At 42.4% G+C, this 17,287-nt stretch overlaps 2 protein-coding genes across 4 annotated transcripts in view; both read left to right on the top strand.

The window, feature by feature from the left end:
• nup107 (nucleoporin 107) overlaps window positions 1-7,461 on the top strand; it is a 15,099-nt gene extending 7,638 nt beyond the window's left edge. Inside the window, exons 14-27 of the mRNA XM_037695990.1 lie at window positions 498-577; window positions 648-707; window positions 788-933; window positions 1,011-1,059; window positions 1,144-1,213; window positions 2,413-2,528; window positions 2,630-2,819; window positions 2,892-2,998; window positions 3,963-4,065; window positions 4,138-4,298; window positions 4,375-4,500; window positions 4,826-4,939; window positions 6,559-6,726; window positions 7,352-7,461. Of these exons, the coding sequence (XP_037551918.1) occupies window positions 498-577; window positions 648-707; window positions 788-933; window positions 1,011-1,059; window positions 1,144-1,213; window positions 2,413-2,528; window positions 2,630-2,819; window positions 2,892-2,998; window positions 3,963-4,065; window positions 4,138-4,298; window positions 4,375-4,500; window positions 4,826-4,939; window positions 6,559-6,726; window positions 7,352-7,459 (1,598 nt within the window). The 3' untranslated portion in view covers window positions 7,460-7,461. The remainder of the gene's footprint in view (window positions 1-497; window positions 578-647; window positions 708-787; window positions 934-1,010; window positions 1,060-1,143; window positions 1,214-2,412; window positions 2,529-2,629; window positions 2,820-2,891; window positions 2,999-3,962; window positions 4,066-4,137; window positions 4,299-4,374; window positions 4,501-4,825; window positions 4,940-6,558; window positions 6,727-7,351) is intronic.
• Window positions 7,462-8,335: 874 nt separating this feature from the next.
• Window positions 8,336-17,287, top strand: mdm2 (MDM2 proto-oncogene). 3 transcript variants are annotated; one of them, XM_037695979.1, is made up of 13 exons: window positions 8,336-8,444; window positions 10,182-10,210; window positions 12,164-12,231; window positions 12,315-12,389; window positions 13,182-13,315; window positions 13,387-13,436; window positions 14,537-14,646; window positions 14,768-14,840; window positions 14,923-15,098; window positions 15,170-15,298; window positions 15,455-15,514; window positions 15,603-15,774; window positions 15,840-17,287. In XM_037695979.1, the coding sequence occupies exons 3-13, from the start codon at window positions 12,181-12,183 to the stop codon at window positions 16,244-16,246; spliced, it is 1,437 nt and encodes a 478-aa protein (XP_037551907.1). In that variant the 5' UTR covers window positions 8,336-8,444; window positions 10,182-10,210; window positions 12,164-12,180; the 3' UTR covers window positions 16,247-17,287. The 3 variants fall into 3 exon arrangements, with proteins under 3 accessions (XP_037551907.1, XP_037551908.1, XP_037551909.1); XM_037695980.1 differs by having other exon boundaries at window positions 14,537-14,628; XM_037695981.1 differs by having other exon boundaries at window positions 14,537-14,610.

Raw genomic sequence — 17,287 nt, forward strand, 5'->3', positions numbered from 1 at the left:
GCCACCAATCTGCTACTTTAAGCTTTTAGCCACCAATCTGCTACTTTGAGCTACCCATCTGCTGCTTTTAGCTTTTTTTGCTACTATTCTTCTACTTTTAGCTAGCCTTCAGGTACTTGTAGCTTTTGGACAGCTTTTTGCTACTGTTAACATTTCGACAGCCTTTTGACACTTTCAGCTTTTGAATAGCTTAAAACTACTTTTAGCTAGCACGTTGCTACTTTTAACTAGTATTTAGCTACATTTAGCATATCGCTTCTTTTCTGCGACTTAACTTTTCACTCTGGTTCTGCTGCTTTTAGCTTTTGGTCAGTTTCTGACCCGTTAACCGTTTTGCTTCTGTTCTGGAACAAAACTTTTTTGTTACCATTCGGCTACTTGTAATTTTGTACATGCTGTGATCTTTACGGCGGGGCGGGTGGTTCCTTGGCAGGGTGCCCCCCCCGTCAGGTAAAGGGGAAGCTCCGCCTTCAGAATGAACGTTCTTCTGCCTGCAGGTAGCTCAGAGCTGCAGCCTGTTGAAGGAAATCCCCACAGAGGGATCTGGAAGGCCTGCTGCTGGAGGATGGCTGAAGAGGTACAGAAAACTTCTCGCCTTACGCCGTAAACGTGAAAAAACAACGACGTGACTGAACTGTGTGTTTTAGGAGCAGTTGAACCGATACGAGCGAGCGATCTACGCCAGCCTGAGTGGAAACCTCAGACCGGTAACGTGAACGTGTTTTTATGTTGGCGGTGTTGGTTTCGTCTCCGGCCGTGCTGATCTTCGTCTCTTGGTGCCGTCCAGCTCCTGACCGTGTGCGAATCGTGGGAGGACTGCGTGTGGGCGCACTTCAGAGTGATGGTCGACTCGCTGGTGGAAAAGCATCTCGTGTCGTCAGGAATGGCCCACGAGGAAGTGGAGTCGCTGCCGCGGGAATATCTGGAGGCCAAGTATGAAACGAATGATCCGACTTCCTTCTGAAACTTCCTGAATCGTCTGATTGCTCCGTTTCCGTCTTCCTCCTCAGCTGGACGATGGAAAAAGTGTTTGAGGAGCTTCAAGCGTCCGAGTCGAAGGTCATCCGCACGCCGATTGTGAGGATTGTGATTAAATTCAAACAGCTGAGCCTAAAATAAATAATTGTTTTTGCTTTTGCTCAGAGAGTCTTGGATGAGATTAAAGAACATTTCCACGTCATCCAGAAGTTTATCATCCTGGGAGATCTGGACGGTAAAACACCTCGTGGACATGAACTGAAGTCTCTTCTCACATCGTCCTCATTTTTATTTTTACAACATTTTAACTTAAATACTTCTGCAGCTTCTGTTCTGTTGTCGGAGCTTCAGCTCTAGAAATTAGCTTCAGCTGCTGGTTCTGCTTTGGCTCTCTTAGCTACTTTTAGCTTTTAGATGCTGTTCTGTTTTATCTTTTTGACAGCCTTTTTCTCTTTTTAGCTAGCTGTTTGCAACTTAAGCTTTAGCTGCCAATCTGCTACTTTTAGCTTTTAGCTACCAATCTGCAGCTTAAAGCTTTTAGCTACCAATCAGCTACTTTAAGCTTTTAGCTACCAATCTGCTACTTTTAGCTGCCAATCTGCTACTTTTAGCTTTTAGCTACCAATCTGCTACTTTTAGCATTAAGCTACCAATTTGCAGCTTTAAACTTTTAGCTGCCTATCTGCTACTTTAAGCTTTTAGCTGGCAATCTGCTACTTTTAGCATTTAGCCACCAATTTGCAGCTTTAAAATTTTAGCTGCCTATCTGCTACTTTAAGCTTTTAGCTGCCAATCTGCTACTTGAGAGCGGAACCCCCTTTTAGCTACCAATCTGCAGCTTTTAGCTTTTTTGCTACTATTCTGCTACTTTTAGCTAGCCTTTTAAGACCTAAGTTTAAAACTTTGTTTTTCAACCACTTTATTGCTACTTTTACCCGTTATCTAGCCCTTTGTAACGTTTAATCTTTTAAATAACCAACTTTAAGCATTTTGCTACTTTTCTTAGCCTTTTGCTATTTTTAGCTAATTCGTTTTTTCCTTCTGTTCTGCTACCTTTAACTAGCCTCTAGATACTTTTAGCTAGTCTTTAGATATTGTCAGCCTTTTGACACTTAACTCCTAGCTAGCCTTTATCTATTTTTAGATACCATTATGCTTTTCTTTAGCTTTTTATAACATTTACTACAGTTAGCATTTAGCTAAGATTTTGATCTTGAGATTACAAACTTATACTGTACATCCATTTTGCTCCTTTTTCCTTTAAGCTAATCAGCTTGTCTTAGTGTTTAGCTCATGCTTAGCTTCTTTTAGCTAGTGCTTTTAGCTCTAACAACTCGGCTTCGTCAGCAGACTTCGGCGCTCAGTGTTCTCACCGCATTTCACAGAAATTAATTTAAAACGTGAAAATGAAATTAAATTCTTTGTTCCGATCAGGTTTAATGGAGGAGTTTTCTGGTTGGCTGGCAGCCTCTAAGCCCCTCCCATCACACCTGCTGCGTTTCATGAGTCACCTGCTGCTGTTTTTCCGCTCTCTGGGTTTGGCTTTGAAGGTAACGCTGAATTTTATGTGTAGTTTCATTGTTGTTCAGCAGCGAGAGTTCAAATAAAACGAATTCAAGCTAAAAATCTGTTTAAATTTCCGACTCCACAGGAGGAAGTTTGTGTCGATGTGCTGAAGGCGTACGTCTCGATCCTGATCCGGGACCAGCAGACGGATCTTGTTGCAAGCTACGTTGGCCAGCTTCCTGCTGATCACGCCACCGCTCAGTACGCTGCTTTTCTGGAGACCGTCACCCAGCCGGAGCTCCGCCCTCGATGCCTGCAGCTCGCCACCGGAGCTGGTGAGACGCCACTCGGTGAACCCGGAGGCCGTCGAGACGACAGATCCTGAATGTTTTGGTTTGTTTACGCAGGTCTGGATGTTTCTGCCATAACGAAGCTGGTGGTGGAGGCTGTCAGAGAACGAGACGACACGGATTTTACACATCACAGCCAAACGCTGGAGACGGGAACCACGAAGGTACAAAACCGGGGGCGTCCAAACTTTTTGACACCAGGGCCGAAACCACCAGGGGCTAAAAAAAAAAATAGAACTTTAGCTCGGAGAATGCCAACATTTTAGTGGAAGAGGAGTTTTAAATTATAGTTCAAAAAATAAAAACCCTCACAATCATTTCCCTTTTTAACAAAAACTATCCAGTTCCTCTGATTCGTCAGGTTTATTTTTCTTCTTTCCTTGTGTTTGACATGTACATGTTTGTTTATTCTCGGGTACAAAAAGCTCAACACGACTCGCTTCCCTTTGACGAACGTCACTAAAAAGTGGTCATGTGACCCGGTGGAAGATCCTCGAACAGCAAACGTTGCCTCGCAGCTCAAATTTCACCCGAGAGTTTTAAAAAGTGCTGGATGCACCGAAGAAGTGCAGCCAGTAGCGATCAGAACAAAGTCCAGTTTCCTTAGTTGGTAAAGGTTTCGGCTCCTTTTCACGTGAAACTAAAAATAAATAAAAGTGTGGTTTATTAAAGAAAGAAAAATATACTTTGTGTTAGAACTTTAAAAATCATCACTTCATATAAATATCACCTGTTTCTTAAAGAGTAAAAATCATATTTTCTGGACTGTCGTCACGGGCCGCACAAAATCACTCAATTAGCCGCAAATGGCCCCTGGGCCACACTTTGGACACCCCGGTACAAAACCAGTCATTTGGTTTGTTTTTTACCACAAACAGCAGATTTCTTCAGCTGTCTTGTCTGCCCCTCCTTTAAGGCACTAATATCTCCACTCGATGGTATCGGACGCCATATTCATACACCGTGTTTGCATCATCATAATTTTTGGTGTCCCATGAAGTAAAACTGGATATTTTGGGTTTATCGCCCAGCTGCAGGACCACGTATCATAAAATGAAGTACTCTTGGTGGTAAAAACGGCCACGCTAACTTCAGATCTGATGAAACTGAGTTCCTGTTCTCTGATAGGACGACCAAAAGAAGATCGACATCATCGATTGGCTGCTGTTTGACCCCGCCCACCGAGCTGAGGCTTTGAAGCAGTCCAATGCCATCATGAGGAAGTTTCTGGGTACGTTCGAGTTCCTAATAAACATTTTAATGCAAATTAGAGGTTTACTGGATTTTAATCTTTGTCTTTCAGCGCTGCAGAAAAATGAAGCGGCCAAAACGGTTTTCTCTAAAGTTCCCGAAGACTCGATGAAGGAAATTTACTCCCAGTGGACGAGCGTCGGCCAGACGGCGCCCCTGCTTGCTGAGGACGAGAACGCCATCAGAGAGCACCTGTGCATCAGAGCCTACCTGGTCCGTCAGACCCGCGATGCGGCTCAGCTGCTCTCCTGTCGGGGACGATTAACCGATGTGAGTGCGTTCGTTGCAGGAAGCTCACGAGGCGTTCACTGACTGGTTCAGCCACAGCAGCTCAGCGCCACAAAAACCAGTACCAGCCCCCGAGGCCAAATTCACAGAGAGGGTGGCCAACGAGATGAGAGAGAAGGAGTACCAGGTATGCTCGCGGTCCGGTTTAATTCAGGCAGAAGGTCCAACTCAGATTTTGTCATTTTAATTTCAATCAGCTTGAAAACGTAGAGAACCGAAGTTTCTGCTCGCTGGAACGTCTATTAAAGGAGAACTGAGCGAAAATGTTCTTGCTGTCTTATTCAGAGGTCTTTGGATGGATCGAGGTTCTTAACTCACCGCATGGTGTCTGTAATCCAGATTAGTAGCAGTTCTCCTACGAAGCAGGTTATAAATGCGTGAACGCAGCGGTTATCGATGCAGAGAAGTCTTGATTCTAACCAGCAGAACTTTTTGTGTGTTTTGGGTCTCAGGCCGCCCTGACCGCCTGGTCGTGTCGACTTGACGTTCTGACTGAAGACGTGAAGGAAAGAATCTACAACGTGCTGCTGTTCGTGGACGGAGGATGGATGGTCGACAACAGACAGGTGATAGAAACATTTAACATTCAGCGTTTGATCTCTTTTTTAAAATATATTTATATATTGTATATAAATCTGACTGACTGTCAAATGCAGACTGTAGAAGCTGGAAAACCTTGGCCACTGTTAGCTCGGCAATAAACAACAGTGTCATCAGCATAGAGATGTAAGGTGGCGTCAGGAATGTTTTGACCTATATTATTTATATAAATTGTAAAAAGAGTGGGTCCTAAAACTGAGCCTTGTGGCACACCATTAGTGACCGTTAAATAGCTAGACGAAGTACCGTTGTGTCGAACACATCTCAGTCTTGTTGAAGCTCCAAAATTCAGTTGAAACCCGTGCCTTCTTGTAAAAAGTTGTTTTTCTCTGCAAAAAGAAGCCGAGGACTTGTTTACTGATTTTTATTAAAAGCTTTGTGTGACATATGCTGAAGAGCTCAAACCACACCGAGCGTCCGCCATTTTGAGAACCAAAAAGAGACAGCCCATGTCACGTCAAGGGGACTCCCTCCCATTTTTCTTAAAGAGACACGCTGCTCACTCCCTCACTATCCATCCTTCAGTTCCATCCAGTGGTCAAAAAAAGGTACTACACTTAAATTAAGCAACATTTCTTCTTAAATTTGACAATAATTAGTAATTATTGTCAAATTTCAAACAATATTATCGTTTATCGCAATCATTTCTGAGACGATCGCCCAGCAACATTTGCTATCGTGACAGGCTTCGTGGGATCTCCTCCTTTCAATAATGGTAGCATAAATCCGTTTTTCAAGCATCTGGGAGAGTATTATGTTGTATGGACAAATTAAAAATGTATGACACTGAACACTGTTTAAACTCTTTCTTAAAACCCTAAAATATTTAAATTTATTAACGCGAATATGACTTGTTTTCTAAAGTGAGTTGAGATTTGCATATTGAGCTTTTTAACTCCCAACCACCGGAAGAGTTTAAACCTGATTTTAAAAGTACAAATAATGAAGAGAAGTGGACCAAAGTCACATTGTTCTCTTTGGTTTGGAAAAGATTTTCAGATAAAAAGCAGAAATGACAAAAACGTTGAATAAACACCTCCTTCAGGACCAACATGTGACGATGCTTTAAGCACCAAGTTGAAATAAAAAGGCGGTCCAGAGTGGTGATTCTTCTGAAACTGCTCCTTTTCCTTATCGTGCACACGGCTCTTGTTCGCTCTGTTTGCGTTCAGAGAAGTTGGTTATGATTTGAAGCTGCAGCTGCATTAAATTTGACCAAAACATTAATAAATTTGACCAGATGGTTATTTTTGTTGCAGGCATTTTGAATCAGGTTGTCTGTGTGCACCCATTGAGTACTTTCTGAGTGGTTCGTTGGATATTTTGCTAACGAGCTTGCACAAAAACGGTTACATGAGTGCCTTTTGTTTTGTACAAACTGTTTTCTATTTGCAAGTTGTAGCACAAAGTTTTACAAAACGGTGTGTGAAAAGTTTGAAAACAGGCAGAAACTAATAAAACTAGAATTTTCTCATTTGGAAATCGCAGTTTTGATCAAAAATGCAAACGCAGCACCAGAATCATCAGAGTGATTATTTGTTGTTTATGTGAGAAGTAAACAAATAGTTTTTTGTTTGTTTTGCAGGAGTCCGAGGTCGATACAGAGCGCAGCCACCAGATGGCGGCGTTGCGCTCCCTGTGTCTTCCTCGGCTCACCTTTCTGCTGCTCAGCGTCCTGCAGAGCTCCTCCAGACACCAGGAGGCGCTGCGGCTTGCTGACATCATCTCATCGGACCAGCACCGCCTCTACCGGGTAAAGGCCACGAAGTCACGACGTTAAATCTGCTCAGAGACGATGACAAGTCTGTTAAAAGGGAAACTGGGTTACGTCCTGACGCATGCTCAATAATCCAGGTAGAGAAGTCTAACCAGGTTGAGTCGGGTCCTCCGGACGGTTTGTTGAAAAATGTTTCGTCTTTTATTCAAAAGACTTCTTCAGTCTGAGGAGCTGCAACAAAAAAACGTGAAGTGAAGGAGGCCATCTTTGTGACGAGAAACATCCATCATTAAACGGGCGGAGGCCTCCGTGTCCAGCTGTCCCCCTCTTACATGCTGTTATTGCTAGTATCACTCAGACCCCTGTGAATAGCAAGCGGTCGTCAGAGCATTAACAACCAATTGTTAGGATGCTAACGATCCATCGTTGGACTGGTGGTCCTCCTTTACATATGAATAGCTAGTTCTGGCTGTCCGCAGCAAACTGGTCGATCCACTGAGGTTTTTTTATTTATTTACAAGACTGAGTTTGTTGCAGCTCCTCGGACTGAAGAAGTCTTTTGGATAAAAGACGAAATGTTTCAACAAAGACTCCATCCATAGGACCCGACTTAACCTTGTTATAAACAGGGTTACTGTACATTAAAATGTTTTTGTTGCAGGTTTTCTCCAAAGAGGAGATGAGGAGGTTCCTTCAGAAGCTGCGGGAGTCGTCTCTGGCTCTGTTGGACCGAGGTCTCGACCCGCTGGGCTACGAACTGCAGCCATGAACACACACACTCTTGAATGTTTGCTAAAATGTTTGGTAATTTTTCTTTTTTTTTAAATAAAAATTTTCAAAATTCTGAAACGGGTCCTCGTGATTTCATCGTACTGAGAAAATGTCTTTCCAGTATATAAATGTTAGCAGACAATCTTTTGAAATAAGTTGTTTCTTGTATAATTTAGGTTAGTTCTGAAAAAAAAAAAATCACGATTTAAAGATCTGATCATAAATAAAAATTAATTTAAATCTGCTCATTGAAATGTCAGACAGGTTAAAAAACCCTGAAGTTCTAAAATGTAGACTTTTGTCTTCTCTCATCAGATGTGAGCTTAAATTAAATTTAAAAAGAGGCCAGCTATCGCATGCGTTTGTTTACCTTTGGAAAACGGCTGAAGGGACTGAAAATGTGTCCATGGAACAGCTGTATGGGATGAAGAAATGTGATTTGATGTGTTGGTTTGTGTTTACACTGATTTGCAGAGAAAGAAGCTTTAAGTTGGGTAAATTTAAAATGTGCATTTAAAAGTGCTTTTTTTTTTTATTTGGAGTACGTATACGGCCTCTACCTGCATTTCAGACCTAAATATCAATGCATCTGTAAAACTACGGGGGTAAACATCCCAACCTCATCATTTGAAATAGTTCAGGATGACCTAATTAATGCTTGGTAAAGTCAGTATTTTGCGATGCATTAATTTTACTCTCACAACGTAAAATATCAAAATGAATTTGATATGTTAGCATATAAAATAAAGGATGAAAAGACTAGTCGAACATCAACTTTGAATAGCGGAAATGACTGAATGGAGCGTGGCGCTTGATTTGACGCATGCGCATTAGTAACTAAACGGTTTAATGAGCGCTTCCGGCCAGCAGGAGGCGCTGATGTTTGTAGAAGCCAGCACAGACTGAAGCAACTGAACAGTTTTCTATTGTCTTAAGTGAACGAAAAGCGAATTCGTTCGATATTCCTTAATACACATATAAAGGTGAGTAAACAATTTCGAACTTTAATTGAAAAGGAGTTTTGTATCTGATGCAGGAATGTAAGTTAGCGGAGCGTTAGTAGAGCAGGCCGCAAAGCCTCGGAGTTTCCTGGCTGAGATCGACGGACCCGTGAGTTGCGACTTTCATCTGTGAAGTTAGACATTTCGTTTTGATGTTGGTTGGCTGTTTATTTTTTTGGGCTAAAATAAAAAGTGAAATTTAGTTAAAATTTAACAAGGTGTAATAAAATTGTTTTAGCTGCAACTTAAAAGAATGTGGAGCGGCGGGTAGACATTAGCCTAGCGTCGATTAGCAACATTAGCCAACTTTTAGCTTTTGAACGGAGCGTCGTTCGTTTGTGAAGTTCTGCCTGAACGCGATCCGAGTCCGACCCGGTCGGTTCTGAGTCAGGGGGGGGGGGGGGAAGCGGTACATGTCCGGGCAAGCCTTCTACACGTGTCGGTGTTGGACAACATGTTCCGACCCGCTGCCCCCAGAAACTGGACCGAGCGGTACCAGACAGGTCTGCGTCATTCTTTCACTTTTACAGTTTATTTTTCTGGCCTGCAAATTCATTCACTCGCTCAGTTAAAAAGAATAAAAATTAGTTTTCAAATAAAACAATTTTATTTATTATGAATAAAAGAAAATATAATTTCATAATAAATGTATTTGTTAATTAAAGGGTAAACGTAGTAATTTAAATGAAGGGACACCTTTTTTTTTTAATTTAAATAAATCATTAAGAAGTTAACTAATGCCTTTAAGGCCAAACATTAATTGTTGATGTACTTTTTTCTTTTTTAAGTCTTTAAAACTTGTCGCTGGCAACATTTTGTTTATCTTGTTTACAAAATAATGAACAATATTCTGTGAACTGGCAGAATATGTTGGTGTAATGTTTATGTTAAAAGGAACGTACTAAAGATAAAAAGAATTAGGGTTTAAATTAATCTTGGGCGTTTTTTTCTGATATTTGTGCAAATCATGAACCTTTGAATTTAAATTTAAACACTTAAAAGTTGTTTTACTGTATAAATTTGAAAGAATCCACTTTATATTTTTAACTGATTTTACAATCTTGACAAAAATACACGACTGCTCTATAGATAAATTATATTATTGTAGCAGCTTTGTTTCCAACTAAATTAATTAAAATGTAATGGACCCGACTCACCTGTTGTTGGATTTAGTTTCGTGGATTATTGAGCTTGAACTTTGATAATTATCGCAGCTGAATATTAGAAGCTGGGCACTTTAAATTGATTTAGTTGTAGTAAATAAGGAGGGGATGTAAATAAATCTTACAATACTGAATAACCTTTGGGTCAGAATATTCTGCTCTGTCCTATTTTAATCATTTATATTGAATTATTAAATGCATGTGATCAGGTTGGGAATGTGATTATTTTCTACTTGTCTCCAAAAAATCCCTCAAAAAACTAAAATTGTGTTTGAATAAATACAAATTTAAAAAAATTCTCATCTGGGTTAGTTAACCCAGGTTACCTGTTGAGTTGGGGATGAGTCAGCCTGGACTAGTCCCGGCATGTCTACAACAGACTAGATTAAATCAGCTGTTCCAGTAGCTGCTGCTGACTCAACCCTCAGCCGGTCCTGATTGGTCCTGGTTCTGGGCTGGTCTCGGTACGGGTCTAGTCCTGACATGTCTGCAGGATATAAGAGCTGCGGTTCTGCTCGGCTTCTCTGAACGCACTTTATCTGCTTCTGTTGCACAGGATGAGCTGCTGACACTCTGCAAGAAAAGGTAAGCGTGTAATCCAGCAGCACAGTTACACATCACTTCATGTGTTAAATGTTTTAAGACTTGTTTTACTGCTTCACTTTTGTTTTCTAGGTTTGTTAGAAATGTCACGTTTTTAGGCAGAACTGACAGTTTGCTGTAAATTCTTTGAAAAGTAGTTTTCCTCAAGGTTTAAAAAGTGCTAAACCTTTCAGAAAAGTAACTTTAAACAGTTTGAAACTAAGACATAGCTCCTGAACGTTAACCTTTTAATGTCTGCGCAGGCAGTGAAATAACTGTAAACACGTTTCTGTAAGAAATATAATACAAATAAACGTCCAAATAAGTAAAACTGAGTCTAAATCTACAGAAAAATAACTAGAAGTACTTTAAGTACTTTAATAAATGATGCAGACAGCTGCTGCTTTTATGTTGTATTAGATTTAAAAAGCCCCAAAACTTGGAACAATTCCAGATCACTTTGTTTTTTAATCATGAAAATGAACGTTTAGTTTAAAGACTACAGTTAATACGGGAAATGTTTGGTTCAGGAAACAGTTTAACAACTTTTATTTTTCATTGTTCTGTAGATAAATCGTGAAGCTGGTCAAAAATAAATAAATCTTTATAAGAAGACGTGATGTTTAAGGGGATCAAATCTTTAAAACGACAAGAATATTTCAACTGTTAATTTAATTAACAGAAATGCCAAGAGACACTTGGTTTTATTTACACGTCGTTAAACGCGCTGCTGATGATGATGCTGCTGCTGATGATGATGCTGCTGCTGCTGCTGCTGATGATGATGATGATGATGATGATGATGAATGAACTCATGAAAGTGTGAGCATTTGTTAAAGAATGCATCCAGACCCAAAGACAAACGACCCTCGCTCTCTCTGAAACCAAACGTTTCTGATCCGGGTCTCGGGTGGAGATTTTCAGGGGAAGGTGTGAAACGCTGCACAAGTGTGAGGTCACACGTGCGCACTCCAGGCGGCTGCAGTCACAAGTTTTTCTGCACTAACAACCGTTAATGACAGAGAGCAGAGTGTTTTTATGCTACTCACCCTTTTTCAGCACGTAGGAGCAAAACTACTCCAATCCAGTCTCCAAGGAGACGTTGGTGTTCACCAGTTTGGATCAGGGTCCTGCAGACGCTGCATGTGACCTCGGTCAAGCACCACACATGGTTGATTACTTCATACTGCCCCACAACCCGACTCCTGAGATGGTGTCTGGTGGATGAACGGATGGATGGACGGATATATAGATGTGTGAATGGATGGACGGTTGGATAACTGTATAAACGGATGGATGGACCACTGGATAAATGTATATATCGCTGGATGGACGGGCGGATGGTCGGATGGTTGGACAGTGGGGCGAACGAGCGGCTGGACAGCGTTGGTTCATGACAGCCTTGCTATATTTTGCTAACAGACGGGTGTTGAAGTTTTAGACAGACGTGCGTCCCGTTCTGGGACGACTCTCAGCTACTACCACACCAGGTTGGAGCAGATCTGTAAAACTGAGCAGGAACCATTTTAGTTTTTACACTGGTTAACTGGTTGTGGCGGTTATGTTTATTCAGTGATTGTGTCTTGGGATATTTTGCTAACAGGCACACACACAAAAAAAACCCCGACCCGTTTAAATATATTTAAGTTCTTAAATTAGACTTTAATTTGGTGATCTTGTTTTTAAAAGAATTAACGGTTATAATTGTTTAAACAGTCTTTGATTAAATAAACGATTTCTGCTAAACTCTGCGTGGACTTTGAAATATTTCCTGAGAGAAATGTTGACGCGGTGTTGCAAGATTAAAAAAATCTTTATTTTAAATCGTGTCGTTGATAAATAAATATAATTAATTTCAACAGTTCAGGTTTGATTTCATCATCTGGTGGAATCAGAAGAGTCGTCTCGGAGCGACCTGGTTCTGTATTGATTATTGATTATTGATTATGTCTGCAGGAACAAACGGCTTCAACATGTCGGCTGACGAGGAGTTAAAACTGGACATGAGCAACGAAACCAACCTGGTGAGAGCTGCCGGACTTCAGCTCACGTTTCTGTGAGGATGTAACGTTTCGCAGCACGACTCGACGTTTGTCTCTGTGTCCAGGTCCGACCCAAGGTGGAGTTCTTCTCCTTACTGAAACACGCCGGTGCCACGAAAGACGTGTTCACCATGAAGGAGGTACGAGGGCGTCGGCCGAGCTCCTAAAGCTCCTCAAACATTTGAGTTTTATGAATCCAAGGCTCGGTTTTAAAGCAGAAAAGGGGAAAATGAGCTAAAAGTAACAAAAGGCTAGCTAACAGCAGGAAAGAGGTAGCTCAAAGTAGCACAGGGGTTGTTAGAAGTAGCTAAAAGGTAGCAACAAGCAGCAGCTGTATAGCTAAAAGTAGCACAAATGTAGGTAAAAGCTACAAGTATTGGAAAAAATAGCCAAAAGCTAAGCATAGCAGAAGAGTAACTAGAAGCTAAAAGTAGCTGAAAACAAAGTGGAGGCAGTTTACTGAAGCACATTTGACGAAGCTTTGTGTCTTTTATGGAAAATATTTAAAAACCCTCTTTGAAAAGCAGCCGAAATGTGTCGGTCTTGGTTTTGTTCACGTTGAGGTGAAGTTTCTAGTTTAAAGCACTCGAGGAGTTTTTACAAAAATAAACTTTTGGTCATCTTATTGTTCAACAAATATTCATGTCTGAAATATCAGAAGACCGTTAGAAAAAACTGAGCAGTTCATGAAGACTGAAAATAAAATTTGTTGTTGATAATTTTCCATTTTTGTCCGACGTTGAAACGTTTCTCAGACTTTGAGCGTTCGGCTGGTTGAGCCCAGATCTTAAATAACTTTAGTTCTGCTGAAAGATCCGGTTTAAAGTTCTGTTTATTGTCTCATTCAGCCGAAGTAAAAACGCTCCAAAGTAACGGTTCGGTTTGTTGTTTTTCCTTCTTTTTTTCCCATGATGCATTGGTGTTCCTCCCAGGTGATGTTCTACCTGGGCCAGTACATCATGCAGAAGCAGCTGTACGACCAGAAGCAGCAGCACATCGTGCACTGCGCCCAGGACGCTTTGGGTCGGGTCCTGGGACTCGACAGCTTCTCCGTCAAAGAGCCTCGGTGAGTCGGAGGAAAATGTGTTTTAAAAACTTTTTATTTTCATAAAAACTAAAACGGGTTCTGTTTTTCAGAATTCTGTTTGCGATGGTCACCAAGAACCTCGTGGCTGTGAAGAATCAAGGTGGGTCCGCTCGCCGCTTTTACTTTCAACGTTTGGAGGTTAAACCTTTTTAAAAGGCTGCAAAGACCCAAACGTTCTCCCAGGACGTGTCGACTGAGCAGAAACTCGACGGCAGGAAATAACTCCGTTGGTTTTGTTCTGCAAAGATCCGTTTGGCTCCACGTCCATTCTTTGACTCTCCAGAACCTAAAAGTTGTTCAGATGATGAAGGAAACAGAAACGGTAGATTTTAGTCGAGCTGCTCGCTGACGTCACGTCAGTCAGAACGTTTACAGCAAACGTACTTTTTACTTTGTGTATTTACTCCGACGTGTTCAGAAGTTTTTAAAAACTTCCTCTTTGCCTCTGGACTTTAGTTCTGGTCCGTTCTGGTCCGACTGCGTTTACTGAAGCCAGAATCTAATCAGAATCGACTTCCTGCCCTCAGTTAATGATTGAAACTACTTGAGGTGTTTCTGAATAATTATTCTTCAATATTGACTTTGTTGTAGCCTCCGGTGTTTTCTGTCTCTCGAGCATTAAAACGAACTGATCAGTGAGAGTCGCCTGCACGGGAACTGAAACTGGTCCCGGGTTCTTTTGACCCGTTCAAGTCGACAGCGAGCGCCCGCAGCTCACGAGAAACACCGAGAACGTTCCGATACATTTTGGAAACTCCTTGGAGAGCACCGCTCTCCTCACAGCTCTGAAACGAAACGCTCTCATAAAATTTAATTGAAGTTTGGTGTGTTTGAATTTTAGTATAAATCTGACTAAATAAAAGACGTGCGTCTAAAGAAGGTTGTTATTAAAGTTATTAACTGTGAGTTCAGGAGCCTTTTTGAACGACGTAAAGGTCAGAGCTGAACACGTTTCGGCTTCAGAGACCGAAACTGGAACGAACAGCCGAAGTCCAAAATAAAACCTTAAGGAAGGAGAACGATCTCTGAACTGTTTGTAGTCGTACAATTTAGTTTAAACATGAAGAAATGTTTAATCACCAAACAACAAGACCAGCCTGAGGAAAAGTAAAATCTTTATTTCATGAATCAGCTCTGACTTCAGGAAACGGGTTGTTTAAAGCAGGATGGACAAAAACTGAACTCTGTTTGTTTTTTAAGATCCAACGATCAACACAAGTGAAGGACGCAGTCCACAGGTGGACAGAGGGACAGAGGTGGACAGAGGGACAGAGGTGGACAGAGGGACAGAGGTGGACAGAGGGACAGAGGTGAGACAAATGACAGCAAGGCTCGGATATTTACCAAGTTTAAAGCGTTCAAACGGTAAATGGTTAAACTTCTGATTTTAGGAGGTTTATAAGAATTAATCTGAGTCCTGATTTGTTTCAGGCCACAAACACAGAGTCTTCACCTCCAGACAGGAGGAGGCGAAGGAGGAGCAGCAGCAGGAGTAATGACCCTGGTGAGTTTCTCTTCTGAGGCGCCGCCGCCCGTTTCCTGCTCAACGCAGTTGTGACATAAGCCCCGCCCCCCGATCTCTGCAGGTCCCTCCCACAGCGCGGAGGTGGATGACGAGGACAACTTGGAGGAGGAAGAGAGGAAGAGGAGGAGGTCTGACAGCTACTCGCTGACGTTTGACGACAGCCTGTCGTGGTGCGTGATTGGTGGACTGGGGAGTGGGCGGGACAGAACGAGCAGCCAGTCGGACGCGCACAGCATGGTCAGTGTCTAACACACACACACACACACACGTATGGGTCAATAACACTAACTGTGTGTGTGTGTGTTTAGTCTGGTAGGTCAGAGGTCACAGCACCTTCAGACTTGGACAGCGACAACTTCAGCGTAGAGTTCGAGGTGGAATCCATCGATTCTGACGATTATAACGAAGACAATTCTTCTCTGTCTGCTGACGACCAGGTGAGCTCCACAAACACACCTGGACTCACCTTTGAGTAGAAGTGCGGTCCATTCACCATAAACTGGACTCGTTAGCCTAGCCTGGATGCTAACTGCTATTTGTCAGACTTCCCCTTTAAAGGACAGGAAGTGTCTCACCTGTTAATTTGTCCTCAGGTGTATGAGGTCACCGTCTACGAGGAGGAGGAGGAGGACGACACAGAAATAACAGCAGCTGTGAGTAAAAACACACAATTACACACTACTGTGTAACTACGCACGTGCACAGCTACAGTCGGGTGTAAGTGTGCTCTGCCTTCACCAGGACTTCTGGTGCTGTGAGAAGTGCAACGAGTTGAACCCGCCTCTACCTAGAAACTGTCAGCGCTGTTGGACTCTCCGTCAGGATTGGCTGCGGGACGCGTCAGTCAACACTTCCAATGCTAAGGCCACACCCACAAAACCAACTGACCAATCGGCTGCCAAAGAAACTCCAGGTAGGTTTTTAGCTCGCATGGCTGTTTGTTGACCGGCTCGTGCTGACCAGAATATGTCCCCGAAGGTTCTGAAGTGGAGGACAACGACGGAGTCGACGTTCCAGATGGAAAAAGAGCCAAAAGTCCACCCGCCTCCCAGGAGGACCTCGTTTCCTCACAGCCCTCCTCCTCTCAGGAGAAACTCTTCAGCTCTGACTCCCAGCCTTCGACCTCCTACTCCTCGTACGACTCCCAGGAGCTGGTGCCGCCTGAGCTGGAGCGCAGCGTGTCGACCGAGTCCCGGCTGCCGGACTCGTGCCTGGACCCCTGCCTCATCTGTCAGTCCCGGCCGAAGAACGGCTGCATCGTCCACGGGAACACGGGACACCTGATGGCCTGCTACGTGTGCGCCCGCAAGCTGAAGAGGAGGAACAAGATGTGTCCCGTGTGCAGGATGCCCATCCAGCAGGTGGTCCTCACCTACCTCTGCTGAGGCGCTGCTGAGGCGCTGCTGAGGCGCTGCTGAGGCGCCGCTGAGGCCTCGGCCTCACCTACCTCACGGGGGGGGGGGGGGGGTGTTTGAAGTTCTTTAATCTGGAGGATTGTTTGTTTGGAGCCAGGATCAGTTTTAAAATGTACTTCCATCTTGAACACAACTCGTATGTTATCTTTGTTTATGGGTTTGGATCGTGAAGCTTTAAATCTTATAAACTCTTACGGTGTGCAATCCAAGCTTCTTTTTTTTAAATGAGAAATTAGTTTTGTTAATTATTTACTGGTAATGAATGTATTCGGATGCTTGTAAGTTTTTATTTTTTACATGACTAGCGTCACTTTTTCTCCAGACAAGTTTCACAGAAGTTAATTATTAAAATTAAAACTGCATCTTATTTAATATTTTGTCAGATTGTTAAATAACATGTTTATTGAGATTTGTGATGTTTCATATCATTTTGTGTGAAAATTAAACGTGTTGAAACTGAAGATAAATGTGGTTTTCAGAGGGTTTGGAACTACAGTTCCCACAATGCTTCACAGCATTAATAGGAAATGGTGTTTCTTCTTATGATGAAATCAGCAAAACTTTGGTCAATAATCCAACAATGTTGAGACCCGACTCCACGTTGTTGGATTATTGAGCATGGACTTTGGCTAAAAATGTTTATGGCATTTGTAACTTGAATATTTTGAAACGAGAAAAGTAAAATAGGGGCGACTGAGCTGCAGGAAATAAAAATAAAAGTGGAGTTTTAAATGAAGGGCGATGTGGGGAGCCACAGAGAACTAATTTAAAGAGCTTCATCAATGACATCATTCAGGCTTTAAGGAAAAGGAAACTGGTTTTGCTCACCTGTTCATGTTAGCAAAATATCAAACCAGTGACTGGCTTTATTGAAACTCCTTTAACGCACGAGTCAGCCCAGTTCAAGATGGCAGCCACAGCTAGTCGACCTGAGGAAACTCAAATCGCCACAACTCGGTCGGTTTCACAGATTTTGAGCCAAAACTCGGTGAGGTAGCTGAGAGTCATCCC

Source organism: Nematolebias whitei, chromosome 22 (assembly GCF_014905685.2).
Source record: "Nematolebias whitei isolate Nwh7 chromosome 22, NemWhi1, whole genome shotgun sequence".
Taxonomy (NCBI): domain Eukaryota; kingdom Metazoa; phylum Chordata; class Actinopteri; order Cyprinodontiformes; family Rivulidae; genus Nematolebias; species Nematolebias whitei.